The sequence below is a fragment of the Calidris pugnax genome, unplaced genomic scaffold (assembly GCF_001431845.1).
Source record: "Calidris pugnax isolate Ruff unplaced genomic scaffold, ASM143184v1 scaffold187, whole genome shotgun sequence".
Lineage (NCBI taxonomy): Eukaryota > Metazoa > Chordata > Aves > Charadriiformes > Scolopacidae > Calidris > Calidris pugnax.
The window spans coordinates 2,405,764-2,415,601 of NW_015090969.1; the positions used below are offsets into that span (position 1 = coordinate 2,405,764).

General features: G+C 65.0%; 2 protein-coding genes across 2 annotated transcripts in view; both read right to left on the reverse strand.

Moving 5' to 3' along the window:
* ANPEP (alanyl (membrane) aminopeptidase) overlaps positions 1–1,498 on the reverse strand; it is a 9,595-nt gene extending 8,097 nt beyond the window's left edge. Inside the window, exon 1 of the mRNA XM_014952673.1 lies at positions 1,374–1,498. The gene's annotated coding sequence lies outside the window, so the exon portion shown is untranslated. The remainder of the gene's footprint in view (positions 1–1,373) is intronic.
* A 645-nt stretch (positions 1,499–2,143) lies between these two features.
* Positions 2,144–9,832, reverse strand: AP3S2 (adaptor-related protein complex 3, sigma 2 subunit). The gene is made up of 7 exons (XM_014952781.1): positions 9,650–9,832; positions 8,931–9,022; positions 8,689–8,800; positions 7,285–7,356; positions 3,534–3,641; positions 2,884–3,008; positions 2,144–2,554 (listed from the first exon to the last, which is right to left on the reverse strand). The coding sequence occupies exons 1-7, from the start codon at positions 9,716–9,718 to the stop codon at positions 2,473–2,475; spliced, it is 660 nt and encodes a 219-aa protein (XP_014808267.1). The 5' UTR covers positions 9,719–9,832; the 3' UTR covers positions 2,144–2,472.
* Between the last annotated feature and the right edge of the window lie 6 nt (positions 9,833–9,838).

The following is a 9,838-nucleotide window of genomic DNA, read 5'->3' on the forward strand; positions in this document are numbered from 1 at the left end:
CCCTACCCCAGAGTTGCGGGACCCCCCACTGCCCCAGCTGGGAGGCGTTGGCCGGGGATGTGCGCTGGAGGCTGCCCGCACCCCGCACACAGCCTGGGGACCGCAGTGCCCTGCTGCTGCAGACAAACCCCCCCCACCCCCCAGCTCGGCCCCTACACCCCAGAACCCCCCCGAGGTCCTGCTGGGGGTCCTCTCCCTCACACCAGCCCCAGACATCCCGGGGGGTGGCAGGAGGGGGGACAACCCATCACCCAGCAGCATCCAAGCCGGGCTGTGCCACCTCCCACTGCACCCAGAGCACCCAGAAATGCTGGGAATAGTGACCCTGCTTGGGGGGTGCCCCTCACCCAGCCCCCCCAGCCCAGACCCTGTGTCCCAGCCCCACCTGGCACCCCCTGCCCGGGCAGCGGCGGGTTCGGGGACGTTCCGGTCCTGGTCACTACCTGTGGGGCTGTGGCCAGAGGACAGATGGGTTTTGGGGTGCAGCACCTTGAGACGGCCGGGCTCCGGGGTCCCCCCCTGTGCAGGGAGTGACCCAGCAGGGCCGGGCCTGGGCTCACCCGGAGGTTGGCAGGGCGAGGGTAAACATTTGACTATGGTACCGCAGGCACCTGGAGGGGCTGGGGCCATGCCAGGCTCCTTCACCCGCTCCCCCCCACCCGGATGCTGGGGAGGGGGGCCTGGAGCTGGGGGGACATGCTCCGGCGAGCACCCCTGGCTGACCTCAGCACAGTCCAGCACTCCTCAGTGCGACAGCAGAGCCTGGCCAGGGACGGGAGCCGGTAGCCAGGAGTCAGGAGCCTGGAGCCAGCCCCAAGCCCCAGCCACGTCTCCCACCTCCAGACCATGCCAGCAGCTCGAACATGGGAGCACCGAGCCCCCCTGTCCCTGCACATCCCACACCCCCAGCCCACCTCAGGGTGCAGGAGGGGTCTGGTGGCCCGGCTGCAGCCCCTTGGGGCACACAGGGTCATTGCCAGCTCAGGGTGGCTCATAGCCCTGCCCTGGGCAGGAATGCATTGCCCCAGGGCTCACCTTCCTCCCTCCTCCTCACTCCCCTCCTCCTCACTCGGCTCCTGTGCCTGGGCAGGACCCCAGGGGTCCCTGGGGGGCTTGCAGGGCCACCGCCACCCGGGCCAGTCTGGACACATCCCACACCGGAGCCCCCCGTGCCACAGCACAGGGCTGGGCGCGGACACGGCCCATCACAGCCAGGACCACCTGCCCCAGCCCACCTGCCTCCAGTGCCCCCGCAGTGGGACGGGGGCTCCGCGCTGTGTCCCTCACCCTGGGGCAAGCTGGGGTTTCCCCCTCCCACTGTCCCAGTGCCCGTCGGACCCCGTGTGCCAGCCCTGGGACACAGCACCGCTCACCTGGTCCCCGCACCACGCTGCTCCGGCAGCTGACAGCACGAGGAGGAGGAGGAAGAGAAGAGGGGCTGGCAGAGAAGAGGAAGAAGGAGGTTGCCCAGCTCCTTGACCTCCACGGCCCCTGGCAGTGGCTCATGGCCAGCTGGGGAAGGGTTAAGCCGCAGGGAGGGGAGACAGCAGGAAAATTCCTTCCAGGCAGAGTCACGGTTTCCCTGCCAGGGGAAGTGGAGGCAGAGCCCGTGGGACACAGCTGGACCGGCCGCCGGAGGGGAAGCAGAGGAAGGGGCCCCCGAGCCAGCCCCAAGGCTGGTGGCCAGATGGAGCCCTGAGGAGCCCCCTCTGCTCAGGGAGCCCCCTGCCTGGCCTGTCCCCCGCAGCCACACTCAGTCCATGGACCCCCAGGACCAGCCCCACTCCCCCAGGCCTTGTGGGGGGGCACTAGCTCCAGCCCCACAGCCCTCACATGCCCCACTGAGCCCTAAGGGGCTCATAGTTGCCCCAAGAGCAGACCAGGGATGCTCTGCCCAGGGATGCCCCCCAGGGCACAGCCAGGGACCCTGCCCCACCGCCCACCCTGCAGCAACCCCAGCCCTCCCCAGGGAGGGTCCAGGGCACCGTCTTTCCCCCTGAGCACCTGCCTGCCCGACAGTCAAGAGCCCCCCAGGGTTGCAGCTGCCCCACAGGCGCTGCACAGAGGCCCCCGACTGCCACAGCCCCCTCCTGGGCTCCCCCCGGGGTCGGGCCAGCAGCCCCTCACGGCAGACACAGACACAGCAGGTTCACAGGGTGGTTTATTGGGACATGGGGACATGCTCCAGGAGGTCCCAGCCCCACTGCTCCCCTGCCCCACAGCCCAGGCAGGGCAGGAGGTGGCCCCCCTCTGACCCCCGGCACCCCCGGGCCCAGCAGGTTCCCCCCACGCCAGCCCCAGCTCCAGACCTGGCAGACCCTCCCACGCTCAACCCCGACCAGGCTGGTCCCAAGCCCATCCCGGGGGGCCAGACCCAGCGACGGGGAGCAGGGCGGGCACAGGGATGCGGGGCAGGGGACAGTCCATCCTGGGGAGGAGGTGACAACCTGTGGCTCCTGCGGGAGCCATCAGCTACAAGTGCATTTTTACAACCAGGAATCTCGAGAAGCTCTGGGAGAGGCAGGAACTGGCTCTTCCCCAGCCAGGAGAGAGGCTGCGCGTCCACAGGGAGGGGCAGGGAAGGGAAAAAAGGCCACCCATGTTGTTGGGAGCCCAGAGAGCGGAGCCGAGCCCAGGTCCAAGGTGACAGACAGACGGGGGGCACCCCACCAGCTCCAGCAGAGCCCCCTCACTGCTCCCCCCCCACCAGCCCCAAACCCTGGCACCACACCGGGCACTCCGGGTGCCACAGAAGCAGAGACCCACAAGGGGCAGAGCCCCAGGAGGGACAGGGGGAGCCCAGGGGAGCCCAGCTCCGCTCCTCATCCCGCCCAGGCCCCAGCCCATGCCCCCGGGCAGCCCCCCTGGCCATGGGACGCTCACATGAACTGCGAGAGGTTGGGCACTTTGATGTTGATGTCTCCGATGTTGATGTTGCGAGGGATCTCCGGCAGGTTGATGTTCTTCACGGCTGAGACAGCGCGGGAAGGAGCGGCCGAGAGGCCTCCCTGCCAACGGGAGGGACCAGTGACCACCAGCCCCTGGCCCCCTTAGCCCCCCCGCGAGGGGGTCCGGGCTGCTCCCGGCTCAGCCCCGCGCTTTGCGGCAGGAGCATCCCCGAACTGAGCCCTGCTCCGTGCTGCCTTGCCTCCCCCGAGCCCCCAGGCCTGGCCACATCCCCCTCACAGGCGGGAGCAGCCCCCCATGGCCACCCCCCAGCCTGCCATGGCCCCAGCCCTGTGCGCAGCGCGGGACAGGGAGTGGCAGCGCGGTGCGTCCCTGTGACCGGAGCAACGCTGCGGCTCCACGGCGATGGGGAAAGCGGGGTCAATAAACTTTTCACTGCCTCGGATCATTAACCTGGACGGGCACAGCTGTTTCCACGTTCGGGCTGCACTCCCAAAGAAGGGGAAGCAGCGCTGGGGAGGGACGCCCCCGGCCCTCTCCTCCAGGAGGAGACTGGGGATTTGGGGACACCCCACACGTGGCAGCTCCAGACCCCCGTGGGGCAGAGCCGCGGCGTCGCCACCCACCTCTGCCTTCTCCAGCTTGCTCTGGGCCTCCACCTGCGCCACGATCTCGTTCATGTTGGTCTCCAGCACCATGCCGCCGATCACCACCTCCTGCAAGATGTGGTGGACCTGCCAGGGAAGGGAAGGGAAGGCTCTGAACCCAGCACAGGAACCAGCAGCGGCCACAGTGCCTGCAGGCTGGTGTGGAAGCCCCCCGGGGGCTGCCATTTTCCCCCAGAGATGCAAATCCAGCCCCAAATCCAGCCCCACAGCCCCAGCAGCCAGGCACGGTCCTTGGCACAGGGCAGTCGGGCAGCCCCATGTGCTGTGGTGCCTCTGCTCTGGAGGACACCGACCACAGGGGCTGGAGCAAACGTCACCCACGGGGCCACCAGGCACAGGGCAGCCCCCCGCCAGGCTGGGTCCCGCTGGCACACCCTGCCTGCCCCATCCCCACCTCCTCCGCTCACGTTTGACCACCCTGGGCTGGGGATAGGCAGGGACCCTGCCTGGAAAGCCACTGCCCTTCGAGGGCAGCAGGGACACCAGGGCCTCCCGCAGCCACCGGGCAGGACTTCTTCCCAGAACCACTTTCTTCCGCCCAGGAATCCAGGCCAGAGCCCAGGTTCTTTGCTTTCCCTTAGGAAAAGTGTGACTGTGACACACAAAAAGCACAAAACCGGCAAGAGGGTCTGTTCCCCTGCCCGGGGTCTGCCCGGGATGGAGCAGAGTGGCCTCAAGGACCTGCTGCTCCTGCCATGTTCCCGGCAGTCCCCGCAGGGGACAGGGCCAGCGCGGGCACTGCCACCCAGCCTGGGCTGCTCGCCCCGCGGGCCCTGCTGAGCCAGCGCCTCCTCAGCACAGATAACGAATTTATGGGCCCCGGTCACTTCCGTGAAACGGGCTGTTACTGCAAGTGGGTGAAGTGATTACCGTGGTTTATGGTTTCAGGAGGGCAGGTTGCCCTGTGTGGCAAGTAGGGCCGGGCTGACGCCGCGAAGAACAATGAATGTCAGAAGAGCTGCCGGGTGGGGGAAACCCAGCTCGGCCCCCGCGGGGCCCGTCCTGCTCCCACAGCACCGGGAGCTGCACGGTGTGGGGGGACTCGCAGCGCACGGGGGGAGCCACGGGTGACACAGCACCCCCCTGGACCCACAGCTACCCCCGGGATCCCCCCAGCTCAGCCCAGGATACCGCCAGCTCAGCCCAGCCCCAGCAAACCCCGCGCCGGGGGATGCTATGGCTCCCCACAACCCCAGAGCACCTCGGGCTGCAGGAAACACCGCTCCTTCCAGACCTGGCCTCAGCCCAAGCTGGACAGAACCCAACAGGGCAGAAATCCCAGGCTTTTGTTTTCCAGCCCGAAACACAGCACTTCCCGAACAAAAGCCTGTCCTCTGCGGGACCTCGCAGCTGCGGGGCCAAAATCACGTTCTCCTCCAAGGTACGAGGCAGAAGCCGGGGCTGGGCCAGCTCCGAGCCCCCCGCGGCTCCGTGGCTCCAGCCTCCCCTCAGGAAAGAGGGGTCCCTGCAGCTCCCAGGCACCGGTGCCCGAGAAGCAGAGACCCAACCACCCCCTCCAGCCGCAAGAGCAGGGACCCCAGACCCCCAGCAGCTCTGGTTTCGGGGACCCCGTGCCGCAGAGAGGGGTGTGAGGGTGACCTTAAGGCAACAACAGAGCCACAGGATGCAGAGCTGGCTGTGCCAGACCCCAGCCAGACCCCACGGGGCCAGGGGGTGTTCCCAGGCAACATCTCTGCTCCACAAACGGGCCCTTCTCCATCGACACCGGCATCATTCCTCCTGCTCCCAGGGGACATTTGGGAACTCTGCGATCCGCCTGCCAGCCGGGGGAGCACCGAGCCCTGTGCCACTCGTGACAAACCCATGTCCCTGAGGCAGGGTGGGCTCCCATCGCAGCTGCAGAACCCCCTGCCCGGGGGCCGGCAGGACGCTCCTGCGTGCTCCCAGCACCCCTCACACCCCCTGTCCGTCACCAAGATCCTGGAAGCACCAACGCGTGCCAGAAATAAATAAATGCCAAATATAGAAAGAGATAAGAGGAGAGATAGTGGCCAAGGACTGAAGTCACAGCTGGGAAGCAGCGGGAGCAGAGGGTGGGAAGCAAACAAGCCCTGGGGTGACCGAGCCTGGTCCCCCCCTGTTCAGGAACCCTGTCTCCTTCCAACCCCCCCTTGGCACGAGAGGTAGGAGAAGGGGAAATTCATGCTGCTGCTGGCAAAACAGGCATCAGCAGGGTAATCTCTCCTGCCCTGCACTCGTGACAAACCCATGTCCCTGAGGCAGGGTGGGCTCCCATCGCAGCTGCAGAACCCCCTGCCCGGGGGCCGGCAGGACGCTCCTGCGTGCTCCCAGCACCCCTCACACCCCCTGTCCGTCACCAAGATCCTGGAAGCACCAACGCGTGCCAGAAATAAATAAATGCCAAATATAGAAAGAGATAAGAGGAGCAACTGATAGTGGCCAAGGACTGAAGTCACAGCTGGGAAGCAGCGGGAGCAGAGGGTGGGAAGCAAACAAGCCCTGGGGTGACCGAGCCTGGTCCCCCCCTGTTCAGGAACCCTGTCTCCTTCCAACCCCCCCTTGGCACGAGAGGTAGGAGAAGGGGAAATTCATGCTGCTGCTGGCAAAACAGGCATCAGCAGGGTAATCTCTCCTGCCCTAGTCACTGTGACTCCAGGAGATAAGTAACCGAGAGCACATCCTCTGCCAGATGTGGCCAGAGGTGAGCTGGGCGGCTGCCAGCTGCAGGTACATTCCCCCCGTGCACTTCCTCCTTCCTCCCCTTGTGCTGCTTCGATAAGGCAGCTTTTGCTGATGGGATAATCAACCCCGTAACATTTCCAAAAGTTTACATTAGGGCAAGTTATGAAATCCAAGCTGCCAGCACACTCAGCTGATCCCCATCGCCTTCTGAGACGTCCTGCCCCTTCCCCTGCCAGAGGTCAGGAGCTGGAATCGCCAACAGAAAGGGAACGTTTTACAGCCCTGTTTATTTCCCCCCTCCTCCTCTTTTTGTTGGCATGTTTTGTCTTCAACAAAGCAAGTAAACCCTTATCAACTGCAACACAAGTCCAGCACACGTCAGCAAGTCTCTCTCCCTATCTCCAGCCCCATCTCCGAGATGATCAAAGGGGACATGTTTCCGCCCAGAAACTCTCTCCAGCTAGGGAGGAAGCATTAAAGGCTCTGCCTCAAACAAAAGTTTACCAAACACTTTGTATTCCCAACACTCCCATTCTTCCTTCCCTTTGCTTTCTTTTCTTTTTTCCCCTGCAGCTCCAGTAAAACGTTAACGGGGGTCCCTGGGTCCCACGGCACAGGGGGAAGAGGCGAAACGCCCCCACACGGGGCCAGACCCGGCCCAGCTCCACCAGATGACCAAGAGCAGAGCCTCGGCACACAGCCCTGTCACCAGAGCCCACGGGTACCCAGCGTTGGTGACAGTCACCAGGACAGCCCCCCCCTAGGGCAAGCAGAGAGCCCAGCCCCACAGTGATGCTACGGGGCGAGCACTGGGAGCTGAGAGCTTGGGAAGAGTCCAGCGACTCGGATCTCTTGGAGGACACAACGTGAAAGGCTCAAGAAGCCCCCACACTGAGGACTCCCCCAGGCAGGATTCCAATCTCTCCCCAAAAAGGGACCCCTCATGCACCATTGGCCTCTCCTGGAAAGCTCCAGAGCTTGAGGCTGGGTGGCTCCAGGAGCAAGGACGGCGGTGGCCTGTGGGAGCACACAGTCTACAACCCACCTTGTCCATGTGGAAGATGAGGTCCAGCTCACAGACGTTCTCAAAGCACTTGTCCAGCGTCTCCACGAACACCTGGGGGGGCAGGAAGGGCAGGTCAGCACAGAGGGGGCAGCAGGACGCTGCCCACAGGCAGCCCTGGGGCCGGTGGCCACAAAAACCCACAGCCCTGGCCACGAACCCCAAGAGCCACCGCTGCGTCCCAGGCTGGCACCGGAGCGGGGACAGACCCCTCTGAACAGCCCCATCTCACCTCCATGGCAGGAGGGAGCCCGTTCCCAGCCCAGCCAAGCTCACGGGACTTGGCACAGGGTCAAGGTCATGGAAACAGGGGACTCGGCTGTTCTGGGGTGAATCCCAGGTGTCGATGTCCTGATCCACCACAGCGCTGGCTGTCACCGTGTCCGGGCAGGGCTGGAGCCCCCCCAGCAGCCTGAGAGGGGGTGAGTGACAAAGGGGGGTGACCCAAGGAGGGGGGGTGACCCCCATGCCGACACTCCTGGCTGCCGTGAGCCGCGTCCAGCAAAGGTCCCTTGGCAAGTCCACGGCATTTGAACACCAGTTTTAAAAATGCACTTGTAGCTTTGGGCCCCCTCACACCAGGAAAGACCTTGAGGGGCTGGAGCGGGTCCAGAGAAGGGCAACGGAGCTGGTGAGGGGTCTGGAGCACAAGTCTCCTGAGGAGAGGCTGAGGGAGCTGGGGGGGTTCAGCCTGGAGAAAAGGAGGCTGAGGGGAGACCTTCTCACTCTCTCCAACTCCCTGAAAGGAGGGTGTAGCCAGGGGGGGTCGGTCTCTTCTCCCAAGGAACAGGTGATGGGACAAGAGGAAACAGCCTCAAGGTGCACCAGGGGAGGCTTAGGATGGAGATTGGGAACAAATTTCTTCCTGAAAAGGGTTGTGAAGCCTTGGCAGAGGCTGCCCAGGGCAGTGGTGGAGTCTCCATCTCTGGAGGGATTTAAAAACCGGGCAGAAGTGGGGCTGAGGGCCATGGGTCAGTGGTGGGTTTGGCAGCGCTGGGTTGATGGTTGGATTTAATGGCAACCTGGTCTAGTTGGGGGTGTCCCTGCTGACTGCGGGGAGGTCGGACTAGATGACCTCTGGAGGTGCTTTCCGGCCTGGACAATTCTATATGATTCTAAAGGTCTGTTCCAACATAAACAATTCTGTGTTTCTATTTTTTTAAAGAAATTCATTCGGATTGACCTCCCCCAGCCCTCCCCGGAGGAGGAACCGTGTATCGGCTGATGCCACAGCAGCCCCCCAGCAGGTCCCCTCACCCCCAGAAGGGTGGGCACAGGGGGTGCCACACACACGAAGGGCACCGCGACGGTGTGGGGAGCGTGTCGTGGGGGGAGGCACCCACCGGCTGCCCCCGGGCCAGCGACCCCAGCCATGGAGAAACCGACCTGGATGAGGTCCAGGATGCCCAGCTCGCTCTCCGAGGAGTCCACGCAGAAGACGAAGTACAGCGTGGCGTAGTGCCGGTAGATCAGCTTGTAGTCTGAGCCACCAAACAGGCTGAGGAGACACAGGGAGGGGTGAAGGGCTTAGAGGAGGGGGGACACACACAAGACAGGCCACCCTGGGGGTGCCCTGGCCGTGGGGACACCCCACACAGCCCCCCGGTCTCCGGAGGGCCGCGGGTTACCTGCCGCACTCCAGGAAATTGCAGATGTGGTCATCCCGCTTCAGCACCAGGTGGAAGGTCTCACGGATGATCTGCTGCTGGACCTCCTCTGCCTGCGGGGGGGCCAGGGCCAGCACCCATGGGTGCAGGGCCAGCAGGACCCACGGCCCCCGCTCCCCCTGGGATGCCATGAACCAACAGCTCCCGGTGACGGCAGCTCCCGGCTCCTCGCTGGCCCCGGCACCGCAGGCATGGCCATGGGGCCCTCCCGAGGGACCAGTCTCCCCTGAACACGGGGACCCCTGACACCTCCAACCCCACACCGGGTTCAGAGACCCACTGCCACCGACCCACAGGCAGCTCGGTCCCTGTCCTGGTTCTCATTCCCATCCCGGTCCTGGTTCCCATCCCTGTTCTCATATTCATCCCCATCCCGGTCCCTGTCCTCATCCCCATCCCCATCCTCATCCCTGTTCCCATCCTGGCCCCCCCGTCCCCATCGACATCTGTGTCCCCATCCCGGTCCCGGTTCCCATCCCCATCCTGGTCCCTGTCCTCATCCCTGTCCCCATCCCAGTCCTCCCATCCCCATCCCAGTCCCTGTCCTCATCCCAATTCCCATCCACGTCCCCATTCCCATCCCTGTCCCCGTCCCCATCCCAATCCCTGTCCCCGTCCCAATCCCTGTCCCCATTCCGGTCCCCCCGGTCCCCATCCCGGTCCCCCCCCGTCCCCGCTACCAGATGCTGGTAGAAGCGGACGAGCCGCGGTTTCCCGTGGTTGTTGAACACCAAGATGGCGTTGATCATCCCGGCGGCTGGAGGGGCCGGACCGAGACCGGACCGGACCGGACCGGGAGCAGCACCGGGGCCGCAGCCTCCCCGCAGGAAACCCCTCGCCCGCCCCGGAAGCGGCGGCGGGGGGGGCGG

What these genes read in the sequence shown, in the direction of transcription:
- AP3S2 (XM_014952781.1), bottom strand. Translation starts at nt 9,718, where the DNA reads ATGATCAACGCCATCTTGGTGTTCAACAACCACGGGAAACCGCGGCTC. An exon ending in AATTTCCTGGAGTGCGGCAG is followed by an intron (nt 8,801 to 8,930) that starts GTAACCCGCGGC and finishes GTGTCTCCTCAG; the next exon opens with CCTGTTTGGTGGCTCAGACT. An exon ending in CCCAACCTCTCGCAGTTCAT is followed by an intron (nt 2,555 to 2,883) that starts GTGAGCGTCCCA and finishes GTGGACGCGCAG; the next exon opens with CCTCTCTCCTGGCTGGGGAA.